General features: G+C 46.9%; 1 protein-coding gene across 1 annotated transcript; it reads left to right on the forward strand.

Moving 5' to 3' along the window:
- Positions 1-10,389: 10,389 nt before the first annotated feature.
- T265_05598 (hypothetical protein) lies at positions 10,390-15,893 on the forward strand (the record flags this gene model as incomplete). The annotated part of the gene is made up of 3 exons (XM_009170650.1): positions 10,390-10,551; positions 11,143-11,193; positions 15,171-15,893. 3 exons carry the CDS (start codon positions 10,390-10,392, stop codon positions 15,717-15,719), a joined length of 762 nt encoding a protein of 253 aa, XP_009168914.1.
- Between the last annotated feature and the right edge of the window lie 799 nt (positions 15,894-16,692).

A 16,692-nucleotide genomic window follows, 5' to 3' on the forward strand; every position in this document is an offset into this window, starting at 1 on the left:
AAGAGAAAAAATTAAGGAATGATTCGGGCTCACCAATTATGTAGCGGACTAGGACCTTATCAGCGTGTTCAGATAAATTAAAAGCAAAGTAATGACAACGGATTACAGACACTACAAACCCTTTTGTGATTGACTGCGGACTGAAATTCCACTGCGGTCGTTCGGACCTCGTCTTCTTGGTGTTAGTTACCGCCACTCCTTAAGGCCACAGGATTAGAACTAGATCCTCGTGCAAGTGTTTGACCAACTCTCCAATTACAACTTCGCGCATCTTTTGCTGATATACCAGCAATGCTCGGAATTCCTCTGGATGAATTTCCAGCACGTCACGTCCATTGGACATTTTGCATCGTTTGCATAGTTTAAATGATCTGAACCGGGGAGGGCAGTACCATCTGCATACTCTGTGTGTAAGTGAACGTCCCGGGAAGATTTTGATTCTCGAGGTTCCAGAGTGAGGCAAAGAAATTTCTAGTAGCACATGAATTACAAAGACAAGTGGGAGCGGTGAGAGAGGGTAGCCTTGTCTCACACAACTGGACGTGGCGAACTCGAGTGAAAGTTTGCTGCTGCACCCACAGGGTTTCACACAGTGTCCTCAAAAGGAGTATAAATTTAGAAGACACCTGTGATCACCAGGCACCGTTTATGATGGTCGGCAGAGGCGAAAGCAGCTTTCAGATGAAGAAAACCGACCAACGTGAGACGTATGAAAAATCGGTGCTGTTCAGGGACTTGTCTCAAGGTGAAGATGGTAGTTGCATCCACTGCCAGTTGGAAACCTAAAATTGATTCTCATGGTTTTGTCTCTCCTCCTCATCGTCATCGGTAGCATCATAGCATTGATGTCTTGCTGCCGTACAACCGTAACTCATGCGAAAGCCTTATTGTGATGAGAAGAATAAAAGTGGATGGGTAAGGGACTTGGTGCCTGCCTACCACCATTATTCCGAGGTGCTTACACCCCCAGACACCCATTCAAGCAATCTGGATAGAACCTGACAGCTGGAACCCATTAATCCACTGCCAGTTGGAAACCTAAAATTGATTCTCATGATTTTGTCTCTCCTCCTCATCGTCATCGGTAGCATCATAGCATTGATGTCTTGCTGCCGTACAACCGTAACTCATGCGAAAGCCTTATTGTGATGAGAAGAATAAAAGTGGATGGGTAAGGGACTTGGTGCCTGCCTACCACCATTATTCCGAGGTGCTTACACCCCCAGACACCCATTCAAGCAATCTGGATAGAACCTGACAGCTGGAACGCCATTAACATCGATTAGCAGTCAAATCTTACGCTTTCTCCAGCGCACGTGGTGGGGATCACGTGGGCACCATCTCGGAAGACGAGTAGCACCTACGGCACCTAGACTCTTCGTAATCGATTTCATTTCCCTCTGCTGGTCAAAGGTTGGCTATCCCTTCTAAATTGGACACGAGAAACGATGCTCTTCGGTAAACGATGGTTGGGCGTGCGCAATACATGAATAAACCCCTGCAGCTATTGGTGTTGGATATGCTTTTTGATTGGAGTCCCCGTTGCGTCTTCTAATTATCTCCTTACGAATTCGCCGAAACCGGCCTACACGGGCTGTGGTTCTGAGACTAGGGTTGTTGAACACCTGATTTCCGCTAACCACAGAGGTCATCTCTCATAGCCGGGTACACACGTCCCCTGAGATTCAGGACTATACTGCTTTGACCCCATAAGTGTCTCAATTAGCAAATGCGATCCGAGCCGTGCAGCTTCGTGCATTGACTTCATCTGCTACATTGCGATTTGAACTAATACAACTCCCAATATGCGTAAAACGCTCCGCAACTTCAAGTGCCTATGCCTGGATTGTAACCAATGTGTTTAGTGACTCAATGTCCAGAAGCATGACCTTACACAAAGTGCATGCTGAAGGATGAAATACCTTCGTTCGTTTAGACCGAAAACACTTGCACCTTCTACTCGAAAACGAGAATGATTTCGTCTGCATATTCCAAGTGGACAAGATTTTCTTTAGGAACTATTTGAATACCAGGGTTTTGAAGACCTAGCACTCATCTTATCACCTCGTCGATCAAAGAACTTCACGAGAATGGGCAGGGAGAGTGGGCATTTGTAACATCGTCTGCCATGTCAACTTCCGTCCGCCTCTATGTTTCCGCTACTCTAAATCAGTTAGGGAAAACAGCGGTGTTCTCGACAGGTGGCAAATCGGCGTGGCCCAGCCACCTTCTAATGTTTGATGCATTTTTTCATTCACCAGAAGCCCGTCTCCTGATAACTTCATCGCGAATTCGCTGTTTTCAACCGATCCCAGCTATACTTCTGTGACATCGATGTCGAAGACCTGAAAGTAGCTCAGATCCTCCGCCCGAAGTAGCCAGGTCCCGCAGGCATGCAACAATAGCCCGCACACTAGTCTGGTGCACGCGTCATTTGTGACCCAGTGAAATACCCTTCTGATGGTGCGAGTGACGCGAATGGACAAAAGCAATTCCGGCCTTCGAGATCCATGCGTTCGCTTTGTCTGTCACTCTACCGTCAGAGATAATGCAACTTTCAACTTACCTGCTGTGTTCCATAACCTCCATTTCCTCTCCTTGGATTCTCAGAGGCATGTTCAAATACTGTACGTCCTGTATAATGACTTTGCACTTTGTGAGCAGAAGCACATGCCGAAGGACTGGATTACCTCGATCAGCTTCTCAAGTGATGCCCCGCATCACGCTTAGCTGCATCTACTGTACGTCCGAATTCAGTCACAACTCTAAACTCTTCGAACTCCTTTTTCAAACCCCGGCACCTGTCTTCGTAGCCGCCTTCAGTATTCGCACACCGAAGTAAGTGCTAGGACCTGTGGAGAAAGTATTCAACGTTGAATGGGGAGAGCGAAAGACGGTAAACGTTAAAGAGTAAGAAGAGAGAATGTCATGCTGTCGATGATGATGATGATGATGATGATGATGATGATGATGATGATGATGATGAGAGGCACCAGCAGTAGCATATTTTCGCTTACCCGCCCTGCTGTATGCAGCGAGTAAGGCGACCCGTCTGATGGCACCACGCGACAGCAGATGTGGCATGATATTATTGTTAGCTGTAAATGTCATAATTGTACGAGGACTGGGATACTTCCAGGGCACCCACACCTTGACAGGACAATTATGGTCCTCAACCAAACGCTTCGGCTCGTAAGCCCAACCGCAACGCAGCGGTGTTGGTCTGCAAGTGCAGGCATATTGTCAATTTTACGGAACACGTTGCCACACATGTTTCAACCCTCAGCCTGGAGAGCCAGGAGTTCGTCAGACCTCTACCCATTGATCAACCTGGCACGGGATACTCTGTGAGTGTCGCGCTGACACTCCCCAGTATAGCTCAATGTTTATTCGAGATACACAAACCGCCACACCACAATAAGGTCCAGCCTCTTCGTGACGGTACGAAACCTTCTGGTGCTGTTAGTGCTAATTGCCTTCCAGGATGGGGACCGCGTGATCCCCACTGCGCCCTAGTTGTAGACGCTGCGGGATACGGCTGCCAACGGATGTCAGTGGCGTTCTTGTTTGTCGGTTTCTATCCAGATTGCCTGAATGATTTTCTGGGAATGTAGGTACCTCATAGTGAGTGTAATGAGCTAGCACTAAGTCTATTCCCTATCTTCATTCCGTTCTCCACAATAAAGCTTTCAAATAAACCATGGTTGTAAGGCACCGAAGCACCGGTGTTGAACACCGATGTCATGCTGTCGATGGTGGTAACGACGTTGGCTGGAAATCTGCCAGGGTACCCTGGCCTAGACAGGGGGACGCTTATGATCCCCAGTCAAAAGCATTCGACTCAAAAGCTTTTCTACAAAGCAACAATGACTAGCGCAAGACTGTCTGACAAGCCTGCCCTTTTACGGAGCCAGTTGCTGCACATTTTCCAACCTCCGGAGGACCAGGGAACTGTGTTGGTCGGATTTTTACCCATTGACCAACCTGGTATTAAAGGCACACACGCTGTCCAATGAATAAACCGTCACGCCGTCTCAATGTCCAACTAATCTGTGTTATCAGCATTCCTGTAAACTCTCAGTAGCTTTTCAGATAATCCGGTCGATTTTTGAGCAACTGAAGCCCGTCGAAGTCATTGCAGTGAATGACACTGCGTCGGTCTTGTTGGGGAGTCAATTGATAACCGAGCCTACACAATGGCATAAGAATCAAGTTGAGCAATCCGGAATGAATGGTTCTATTTACGTGGAGCTTCGCGCTAACTAATAAGTCTATGAACCAACTAACTCCACGAGTGCTTTGTGTTTTGTTCCTCTGGATAAAACGTGAGTGCACCTACCGGAAGTTCGTGCTGCCTAGAAGAAGACCGTGCTTTTTTACGGGTGGAAACTGGCAACTGTGACATCAATTTATGAGGAGGGTATGTAAGTATGCTTTGTACTATTGTAGACTCAGTTGTTTCACTTCTGTTACCCTGTTGGCCTTCAAAATGGAAACTGATCTCAATTCCAAACAATTCTTCGGGGCCAATCAACATGGTTTTCAAAAGAAACAATCCTGCTTTGCTATCTGGATGAGGTCACTAGAAGGCTGCGCACGTTGGCTATCATCGTTAACTACAGGAGACACACACATGGACACATGCCTGATTATTGATTCTACTACACATAGCAGATTCGGTTGGAGGCGCATCGGGTTCATTGTAATGTTTGTTTGTTTTTCGTCCGTAGTGAATAGTACACCGGCGTATGCGGTCAGTCATTTAGCAATCGGAGTGTGAATTTTTAGGATCGATGTTTCCTAGCGCATCTTTTCTTTTAAGGGAAGGCAACTTATGCTTCCTTGAATCTGTAAATGTTAGTTGCCTTGGGGGAACACCTTACTGTGCGACTTTGCTTCCACATCACATCGTTGTGTCTTCTGCACGGTCGTGCAACTCTGTGTGGAGCCTTGGCTTCCTGCTCCACCCACTATAGTGTATCAAAAGGCACGATAGCTTCAGACAACCCATGATGGAGACAAAGGAAGATTATCACAACCGTATTTATGAGATCATCACAGGTCGCGCTGACATCTTCGTGAGGGTGCGAGAAGCGTCGAACTATAGATGCTTGATCCAGATTGGCTGACATTATGATCAATTCTGACGCCCCCGTTTTGTCACGTTTTGGGGCGAGATGGCCCAGGTGGTTAGAGCGCAGATTTACTGACCAAAAGGTCCGTGGTTCGAATCCAACCTCTGCCTCTCGACTTCCCTTGTCTAGGTTTGGGCAACCTGGCAGCATCCCAGCCCTCGTGTAACCTTCGAGTGGCATGGCAGTTAGGCACCGAAAGGGTGCTACTGCTGAACGATTACTTTTTACTCCGTTTTGTCCATAATCCGCACGTGACATCCGTCCAACTGACGTGAAGTTCGGTCATTAGGGGCGGCTGGCCTCCTAACGGAGGCCTACCAATAATCGAACCATAATGCGTTAGCCTTCTTGACCTATTCGAGTTCCGGTCGCTGTAGCCCGCAGCAATGAAACTGTGACAAGGCGTCGGGAGTTGAATGAAGCCGAACGTGGTTGTTCTTCGAGGTTGTAATAGACCCGTTGATCTGGCTAAGTAACTGAACCATATTTTTTGGGGGCCTTCTGCTAGCGTGAGTAGCTTAAGACTCCCGACTTGTCGGAAACCGTGATACTGCTAGGTCACTCAATTACCATCAGTTCTTAACTTGACTCTTCTTGTTTCACCTTGACTTGGTCGGCTCCCCTCTTGAGCCGAGTTGTTTTTCCTTCATCAGTGACCAGAGTTTGTAGCATCCAGATCCTGTGTACATAGCTAGCCCATGTTCGAAGCAGCGGTGTTGGTCTGCAAGGGCAGGCATATTGTCAATTTTACGGAACACGTTGCCACACATGTTTCAACCCTCAGCCTGGAGAGCCAGGAGTTCGTCAGACCTCTACCCATTGATCAACCTGGCACGGGATACTCTGTGAGTGTCGCGCTGACACTCCCCAGTATAGCTCAATGTTTATTCGAGATACACAAACCGCCACACCACAATAAGGTCCAGCCTCTTCGTGACGGTACGAAACCTTCTGGTGCTGTTAGTGCTAATTGCCTTCCAGGATGGGGACCGCGTGATCCCCACTGCGCCCTAGTTGTAGACGCTGCGGGATACGGCTGCCAACGGATGTCAGTGGCGTTCTTGTTTGTCGGTTTCTATCCAGATTGCCTGAATGATTTTCTGGGAATGTAGGTACCTCATAGTGAGTGTAATGAGCTAGCACTAAGTCTATTCCCTATCTTCATTCCGTTCTCCACAATAAAGCTTTCAAATAAACCATGGTTGTAAGGCACCGAAGCACCGGTGTTGAACACCGATGTCATGCTGTCGATGGTGGTAACGACGTTGGCTGGAAATCTGCCAGGGTACCCTGGCCTAGACAGGGGGACGCTTATGATCCCCAGTCAAAAGCATTCGACTCAAAAGCTTTTCTACAAAGCAACAATGACTAGCGCAAGACTGTCTGACAAGCCTGCCCTTTTACGGAGCCAGTTGCTGCACATTTTCCAACCTCCGGAGGACCAGGGAACTGTGTTGGTCGGATTTTTACCCATTGACCAACCTGGTATTAAAGGCACACACGCTGTCCAATGAATAAACCGTCACGCCGTCTCAATGTCCAACTAATCTGTGTTATCAGCATTCCTGTAAACTCTCAGTAGCTTTTCAGATAATCCGGTCGATTTTTGAGCAACTGAAGCCCGTCGAAGTCATTGCAGTGAATGACACTGCGTCGGTCTTGTTGGGGAGTCAATTGATAACCGAGCCTACACAATGGCATAAGAATCAAGTTGAGCAATCCGGAATGAATGGTTCTATTTACGTGGAGCTTCGCGCTAACTAATAAGTCTATGAACCAACTAACTCCACGAGTGCTTTGTGTTTTGTTCCTCTGGATAAAACGTGAGTGCACCTACCGGAAGTTCGTGCTGCCTAGAAGAAGACCGTGCTTTTTTACGGGTGGAAACTGGCAACTGTGACATCAATTTATGAGGAGGGTATGTAAGTATGCTTTGTACTATTGTAGACTCAGTTGTTTCACTTCTGTTACCCTGTTGGCCTTCAAAATGGAAACTGATCTCAATTCCAAACAATTCTTCGGGGCCAATCAACATGGTTTTCAAAAGAAACAATCCTGCTTTGCTATCTGGATGAGGTCACTAGAAGGCTGCGCACGTTGGCTATCATCGTTAACTACAGGAGACACACACATGGACACATGCCTGATTATTGATTCTACTACACATAGCAGATTCGGTTGGAGGCGCATCGGGTTCATTGTAATGTTTGTTTGTTTTTCGTCCGTAGTGAATAGTACACCGGCGTATGCGGTCAGTCATTTAGCAATCGGAGTGTGAATTTTTAGGATCGATGTTTCCTAGCGCATCTTTTCTTTTAAGGGAAGGCAACTTATGCTTCCTTGAATCTGTAAATGTTAGTTGCCTTGGGGGAACACCTTACTGTGCGACTTTGCTTCCACATCACATCGTTGTGTCTTCTGCACGGTCGTGCAACTCTGTGTGGAGCCTTGGCTTCCTGCTCCACCCACTATAGTGTATCAAAAGGCACGATAGCTTCAGACAACCCATGATGGAGACAAAGGAAGATTATCACAACCGTATTTATGAGATCATCACAGGTCGCGCTGACATCTTCGTGAGGGTGCGAGAAGCGTCGAACTATAGATGCTTGATCCAGATTGGCTGACATTATGATCAATTCTGACGCCCCCGTTTTGTCACGTTTTGGGGCGAGATGGCCCAGGTGGTTAGAGCGCAGATTTACTGACCAAAAGGTCCGTGGTTCGAATCCAACCTCTGCCTCTCGACTTCCCTTGTCTAGGTTTGGGCAACCTGGCAGCATCCCAGCCCTCGTGTAACCTTCGAGTGGCATGGCAGTTAGGCACCGAAAGGGTGCTACTGCTGAACGATTACTTTTTACTCCGTTTTGTCCATAATCCGCACGTGACATCCGTCCAACTGACGTGAAGTTCGGTCATTAGGGGCGGCTGGCCTCCTAACGGAGGCCTACCAATAATCGAACCATAATGCGTTAGCCTTCTTGACCTATTCGAGTTCCGGTCGCTGTAGCCCGCAGCAATGAAACTGTGACAAGGCGTCGGGAGGATGATGATGATGATGATGATGATGATGATGATGATGATGATGATGATGATGATGATGATGAGAGGCACCAGCAGTAGCATATTTTCGCTTACCCGCCCTGCTGTATGCAGCGAGTAAGGCGACCCGTCTGATGGCACCACGCGACAGCAGATGTGGCATGATATTATTGTTAGCTGTAAATGTCATAATTGTACGAGGACTGGGATACTTCCAGGGCACCCACACCTTGACAGGACAATTATGGTCCTCAACCAAACGCTTCGGCTCGTAAGCCCAACCGCAACGCAGCGGTGTTGGTCTGCAAGTGCAGGCATATTGTCAATTTTACGGAACACGCACACATACATGTTTCAACCCTCAGCCTGGAGAGCCAGGAGTTCGTCAGACCTCTACCCATTGATCAACCTGACACGGGATACTCTGTGAGTGTCGCGCTGACACTCCCCAGTATAGCTCAATGTTTATTCGAGATACACAAACCGCCACACCACAATAAGGTCCAGCCTCTTCGTGACGGTACGAAACCTTCTGGTGCTGTTAGTGCTAATTGCCTTCCAGGATGGGGACCGCGTGATCCCCACTGCGCCCTAGTTGTAGACGCTGCGGGATACGGCTGCCAACGGATGTCAGTGGCGTTCTTGTTTGTCGGTTTCTATCCAGATTGCCTGAATGATTTTCTGGGAATGTAGGTACCTCATAGTGAGTGTAATGAGCTAGCACTAAGTCTATTCCCTATCTTCATTCCGTTCTCCACAATAAAGCTTTCAAATAAACCATGGTTGTAAGGCACCGAAGCACCGGTGTTGAACACCGATGTCATGCTGTCGATGGTGGTAACGACGTTGGCTGGAAATCTGCCAGGGTACCCTGGCCTAGACAGGGGGACGCTTATGATCCCCAGTCAAAAGCATTCGACTCAAAAGCTTTTCTACAAAGCAACAATGACTAGCGCAAGACTGTCTGACAAGCCTGCCCTTTTACGGAGCCAGTTGCTGCACATTTTCCAACCTCCGGAGGACCAGGGAACTGTGTTGGTCGGATTTTTACCCATTGACCAACCTGGTATTAAAGGCACACACGCTGTCCAATGAATAAACCGTCACGCCGTCTCAATGTCCAACTAATCTGTGTTATCAGCATTCCTGTAAACTCTCAGTAGCTTTTCAGATAATCCGGTCGATTTTTGAGCAACTGAAGCCCGTCGAAGTCATTGCAGTGAATGACACTGCGTCGGTCTTGTTGGGGAGTCAATTGATAACCGAGCCTACACAATGGCATAAGAATCAAGTTGAGCAATCCGGAATGAATGGTTCTATTTACGTGGAGCTTCGCGCTAACTAATAAGTCTATGAACCAACTAACTCCACGAGTGCTTTGTGTTTTGTTCCTCTGGATAAAACGTGAGTGCACCTACCGGAAGTTCGTGCTGCCTAGAAGAAGACCGTGCTTTTTTACGGGTGGAAACTGGCAACTGTGACATCAATTTATGAGGAGGGTATGTAAGTATGCTTTGTACTATTGTAGACTCAGTTGTTTCACTTCTGTTACCCTGTTGGCCTTCAAAATGGAAACTGATCTCAATTCCAAACAATTCTTCGGGGCCAATCAACATGGTTTTCAAAAGAAACAATCCTGCTTTGCTATCTGGATGAGGTCACTAGAAGGCTGCGCACGTTGGCTATCATCGTTAACTACAGGAGACACACACATGGACACATGCCTGATTATTGATTCTACTACACATAGCAGATTCGGTTGGAGGCGCATCGGGTTCATTGTAATGTTTGTTTGTTTTTCGTCCGTAGTGAATAGTACACCGGCGTATGCGGTCAGTCATTTAGCAATCGGAGTGTGAATTTTTAGGATCGATGTTTCCTAGCGCATCTTTTCTTTTAAGGGAAGGCAACTTATGCTTCCTTGAATCTGTAAATGTTAGTTGCCTTGGGGGAACACCTTACTGTGCGACTTTGCTTCCACATCACATCGTTGTGTCTTCTGCACGGTCGTGCAACTCTGTGTGGAGCCTTGGCTTCCTGCTCCACCCACTATAGTGTATCAAAAGGCACGATAGCTTCAGACAACCCATGATGGAGACAAAGGAAGATTATCACAACCGTATTTATGAGATCATCACAGGTCGCGCTGACATCTTCGTGAGGGTGCGAGAAGCGTCGAACTATAGATGCTTGATCCAGATTGGCTGACATTATGATCAATTCTGACGCCCCCGTTTTGTCACGTTTTGGGGCGAGATGGCCCAGGTGGTTAGAGCGCAGATTTACTGACCAAAAGGTCCGTGGTTCGAATCCAACCTCTGCCTCTCGACTTCCCTTGTCTAGGTTTGGGCAACCTGGCAGCATCCCAGCCCTCGTGTAACCTTCGAGTGGCATGGCAGTTAGGCACCGAAAGGGTGCTACTGCTGAACGATTACTTTTTACTCCGTTTTGTCCATAATCCGCACGTGACATATCCGTCCAACTGACGTGAAGTTCGGTCATTAGGGGCGGCTGGCCTCCTAACGGAGGCCTACTAATAATCGAACCATAATGCGTTAGCCTTCTTGACCTATTCGAGTTCCGGTCGCTGTAGCCCGCAGCAATGAAACTGTGACAAGGCGTCGGGAGTTGAATGAAGCCGAACGTGGTTGTTCTTCGAGGTTGTAATAGACCCGTTGATCTGGCTAAGTAACTGAACCATATTTTTTGGGGGCCTTCTGCTAGCGTGAGTAGCTTAAGACTCCCGACTTGTCGGAAACCGTGATACTGCTAGGTCACTCAATTACCATCAGTTCTTAACTTGACTCTTCTTGTTTCACCTTGACTTGGTCGGCTCCCCTCTTGAGCCGAGTTGTTTTTCCTTCATCAGTGACCAGAGTTTGTAGCATCCAGATCCTGTGTACATAGCTAGCCCATGTTCGAAGAGCTATACTCTCCGTTGTGACTCCTTCTTTCTCGCTTTCAGGATAAACGTCTTCTTCAAAATCTTGTCAAACATGCCACTACTCATAACCGGGTATGTATTTGATCCTGTGAGCTTTTTCGATTTTGTCGGTTGTCTTTATACTGCTCTCAATCGGATGTGCAACCCTCGAGTTTCATTTGGGCCGGTATCGGAGATATCAATGTATACTCCTTCATAAACCCATTGTATACTTCAGTCGTTCGGCTTGCCGTGTGGGATGAAATTCTCAACTCGTACGAACATGTTGAGTGTGAGATAGTTTGTCAGGTGCCCGTGAGAGACTTATGTTAGCAATTTAGCCAGGAGTCAAATTAAACGTGATCAGCATGGTGTGATCCGGCTGGTAAATGTTTCGAAGCCAATGACAGTAATCGTTCAGTTGTAACACCCTCCGGTGCATAGCTGTCATGCTATTTAAAGGAAACGTGAGAGCTGGTATATTTCCAAGTTGTCCAAGCCCAGATGGGAGCAGCTGAGGTTCCGGAATAGGATGAAACTATGGCCCTCCTGGTCAGTAAGTTCGCGCCTAAACCACAGCTACCTCGAGCTAAAACCAACAGTTACTCAGCAGGTAGTATGTGAAGTCCTTCACTAAATGAACAGGTAGCTCGACATTCATATCCATTGGAGTCGCTTGGTCCGGGATGTTTGGCGTATGCATCGGACTGTCAGTGATGCAAAAACGACCCAGGGTCAGCTACAATAGTTGTCTGACCTCAAGGAAGAGGGACCATTTCTGAAGAAGGACAGCGATGTAATTTTAGTACAGTGCAGTTTGAGAAGGTCACACGAGTCGTACCTTGAAATGCAGTAATATGTAATACATTTCGGCGGACTAATTTATCACAATACAGTCCGTGTCGTACGTTGATCGCAGGTTCTCCGGAACTGTGGAATGAACCTATGGATAATCGGGTGTGTCTACAGGTTGTGCAAATACCTCGAAGAATGGTAATAGACAATAAAGAGCATTTTCGGTGGTATGTTGCCTTTTGTTCACTAGAGATGACGTCTTTTGTGTTGGAACACAACCAGCTTGTGTTCGACATGATACTACTTATACCGCAAACGGTAGTTACTGTTGAGCCCCCGTTACCACCAAGGCAGCTTTCAACTGTGTGTATTTCACCAATAGCTTGAATCCTCATGTGAGTTATTGTTCGGCTCGGCAGTAGACAATTCTAACTTACAGACCGATGATGTCTAGAGCGAGAAATCGGGGAGTAAAATCGATGCCTTTCAAATTACGTTTGGATTGTTGGAAATCTTCGGTATGCGACCCCGCAGTTGGGACTCCTGGCCAGTAACAAAAATGCTTCCCAGACCTTTACCAGAGATTAGTCGTTAGGCGAACACATCGAACATGAATTCCGTATTATTGCTTGTGTTTTTCATTTTGTCTTTCTGCTCGATGATGGTTTACTTTAGTAGTATACAGGATAGCTGGAGTTATTGGATGCGAGTTTCCTAACCCCGATAAGTAACATGGAAGTTAAACAACAGGTTCAGCTGGATGGCTAGGCAGCTCGTCTGGGTAATTACCAATACTCTAAGCTGCTGAACTGAGTTGTCGACCTATCGCTCGGATTACTTACGACCAAGAACTGTTAGTTGAGGCTGAATGTCAACAACCACCCATGTAAGTCATCACAAGAACGAATACAGCAAACAAAGTTTGTTTCGTGTGATTGGTACTTTTATCCTTAAACAGTGTAGGTTGGTTGTAGAAAGTAGCTGGCTACATTTTCAGCTGCGTAGTTCACGTATGTATTCATTACGTTTTTGTTGGCTACCTGTGTGCCTGAAGTATAAAAAAGTGACGTGTCGCATCGAATTCACTGAACAGCGGAACCTTATCTAGACTTGTTAATGCAACAGAGCAGTGAGTGACCTCGTGCACTTTGACTTTTGGCTCCCGTGTTGCATCCCTTGTTTCAGTAGCACACAAACAGCTCGAGAAAGCTCGGTGATGGAGGCGCGAACTTACCGACCAATAAGTCCATGGTTCGAAGCTAACCCTGGCACCTCGACTGCTCCTGCCTAGGCTTGGGCGACCTGGTAGTACCTCAGTCCTCGTGCTTCCTTCGGGTGACATAGCGGCTTGACACCAAAAGGGTGTTACACAACTCTAGCTATCTTGGGTTACACAGCCTACCGGGCGCTCACCTCTAGTTTTATTGTGGCCCTATTTATTTGATCAGTGCTTGCCAGCTGCTGAAATGGACACATTGTTCGGACTCGCTGTTCCCTGCAAGAGCGGGAGATTTCCAACAATTTCACATGTGGTTTTCTTTCTCTCTGGCTGATCCACGCCGAATTGTTGTACATTGTTCAGTCTGTGTGCAATAGCAAACAACCTCATCGAATATCCGATGTCATGACATCTGTTGGTCAAATAACATGGACTGGTTAAGGATCGAATTCTAGGATACTTGTGGGTAGTCGCCCGTATACATCGTTCGTTTTTTACTTGCATCTGTCCAGAGCTCGGGATTGCTCAGCGGTTAGAGCGCGAAACTACTAATCGGAAGATCCACCGCTGGAACCCAACCCTGGATTTTTTATTGCTTCTGTCTAGCTTGGGCACTCTGGTAGTACCTCAGCCCTCATTTGTTCTCTGAGCTGCACGACAGCCGTGTACCGAAGATATGACACGGCTGAGCTATCAATGTTTTTTATTCTTGTTTCTCCTGTACTGCGGTAGTACTTTCACTAACCGCTAGCATGAGATCGACCTGTTTTCCTATTGAGTCTCATCGTATCTTCCCAGTGCTTGTATAAGATATTTTTGCTTCTTTCTCACTATTACGCTAAAACTATGAAGAATTTCCTTTGACGATGGTGCCTACTTTCGAGCCTGATTCGAAACCCACCCTACTGATGGCCGTAGGTCACTGACCGTCTACCTGGCGGTGTTCGCCTGTCATCATTAACATGCACATGAAAGTGGTTTGGAGGACTTGAGTATGTATGTAATCATTTACTTCATTTGACTACCTCACTAAAGGTCTTTTGCAATCTTGCCATGCCTATGACATATCACAAAAATCCGTAGTTTGTTCCAATCGACCGTCCTAATCCAGATTACTGTGCGCTTTTTAGGTCGTGCCGCCGCCTGGTTGGGTGAGATCGTATCTCAGCCAGACACCAAGCCGATATGGTGTAAAGCCAAATGCGACCGCTTGTATGATCAAGCGTGAAAACCCTGTGGTCTCATCCTGTAGGTAATTACTCCAACTGTGGCCATTTAGAGTTGTCTGTACTGCTTATAGAAGACGGTGTTTTGACGGCTACTTTTGATTCACTGAACGACAGTCTGGCAGGTTGGGCACTCATTAAAGGAGCTAGTGAGTGTCTAGCTGCCCGAGTTCTGATTGTACCGTCGCCTAAAAGTTCCATGGTTTCCCCACTTAGCTACACAGATAGATTCGTTTCGCATTATGCAGTGTCTTGATGCGACACCACCCCACGCAAGAAGTCGCACAATTATTTGGTTTGAATCGGTCGATTGAACCATGCGATAAGCATGAAAAGTTTTCAGAAACATTGTGAGCCATGTGTTACGTCTATACGATGTATTGTGATATTGGCGTAGCGTACCAAGTGAAACATGAGGCGGCCTGGTGCAGCATATTTGGTTGAAGAACGTCATCAACGAGAGATCGAGTTGGGACTTGGGTGAGTCTCCAGTGGGAACCGAATTGGCATGCAAATGAGTATATTTTGCAAATATGGTGAGCATGCTTCAATCCCCTTAATTTAGAAGTACAAGCTGCCTGGCTGATGAGGTCGTAGAAACTTCCAATGAGAACTAAATCGCCACACACGTTCGTATCTTCATGAAGTTGTGTATACTGATAGTAAGTAGCGTGTATCTCTGATTACAGTAGCGTAGGTCTCTTCAATGTGAAGCGGAATCGCGTCAGTTTAGAAGTTTGGAGAGACTTTTTCATCTCTAGAGTCCGAACAGTTTGGTTACTTGCAGTACACTGAAATTCAATAACCTTTACTCTACACACTTCTCTCAGGTTATCGAGGAAGAGCATTGCTGGCGCGAAATACTGCATCGGCGAAAGGAGGAGAAAGAACGCAAGAGGTCCAAGCATCACCACGCACGGGATTCGCTGCCCCCTCCTACTCAACAAGCTCTAGACGCATATGAACGCAAACTTAGGCTGGAAGCGAAACGACAGTTGGAAGAGCTGGCTTCTTGTAGGATTCCCTATGGTGATGGACAAAAACTGTTGGATCGATGGGGTCATGACGGATGGGAGGACTTGAACAAACCAGGTCCTCCGCACCTATCCGAGTCTTTTACGAAGTCCAGTCGACCACCAGAAGCACCCGCCCCCAGACTACCCATGCCACGAGTTGTCTATACAGAACCCGGAAGTCCGGAACCCGGACCTTTGACAAAACCTCGTGAGAAAAAGCGCAGACATAAGAAGGAAAAATCGAAGAAAAGCTTGAAGAGGCATAAGGACCAAAAACGTTCACCAACACCACATTTATCCTATGAGTCTTCAATAAGTTCTCTTCGTTCTGATGAGGAAATTGAGTGGCAGGAAAGAAAATAGCCTTAATAGATCTAATTATATATCTTCAGGGCTTTCCCACTGTTTTCACTTGACCATAACACTTGCTTCAACCCTCTCCCCGCCACCCATCTCCCTAAGGCACGTGTCGGAGGATATTTTCGGCACTTTTGTACATTTTGAGGCGTATTTGTCCCTGCACTAAAGACTTTTTACGACTTACTTTCGTGCTTCCCATCCTCAGTCTCCAGGGCGGTTTAAAGTGACCTAAGACGTCCCACGTAAGTTATCGGATACTATGCTCCCCTCGCAAAAAGAGGCAAGATCTCTTTCTGAACGTGAAATCATGACTCTTCTGTTGTAATGCCATGGCTAATGCCATGCAACCCGAATCAAGCATCATATCAACCAATTCTAGACGTGAGCAGTCAAAAGGCCGAATTTAGGCTTGGATCACCAAGCGCTCTCATAACCGCTGAGCTGTCTGTAGCTCCGGTGTGTAAAGAGGAAGTGGTCGGTTCACCAGGGGGCCCAATCTTTAATAGGTTCACTGTAACTTGTTTAGTTTGGCTACTGATGCGATAGCTTAGAGGGGCTCAACAACCGTTCTGTTCACATAGCGGATTCGAACTCTCTGGCTCTTTTCAAGGGACGTTCTCTCTAACTTTGCATGAGCAGCACAGAGTCTTAAAAGCGGATTACTTTACTGCCCTTACTGTTAAAGGAAGATGACTCGGTTCACATCTTCAAAATGAAAAGCTAGCTCGGACTGTATCGAAGAGAGACTGAATGCAGTTCGGTTTGCCTGCAAGACATCATGAGAACGACACAGTTATGAGCACCTCTGTACGGGGCAAAACGAGGTGCTTTTGACGCATTCCAAACAGCTGATATCATGTTTTTATCATGCGTGTAAGTGTACTTTTGCGAAACGCCACCTTAATATACGTATCGTAGCGCTGCCGAACTGTTTTCGAAATTATTAATCAGTCAATCAATCCCTCACCTCACAGAC

Source organism: Opisthorchis viverrini (assembly GCF_000715545.1).
Source record: "Opisthorchis viverrini unplaced genomic scaffold opera_v5_107, whole genome shotgun sequence".
NCBI lineage: Eukaryota > Metazoa > Platyhelminthes > Trematoda > Opisthorchiida > Opisthorchiidae > Opisthorchis > Opisthorchis viverrini.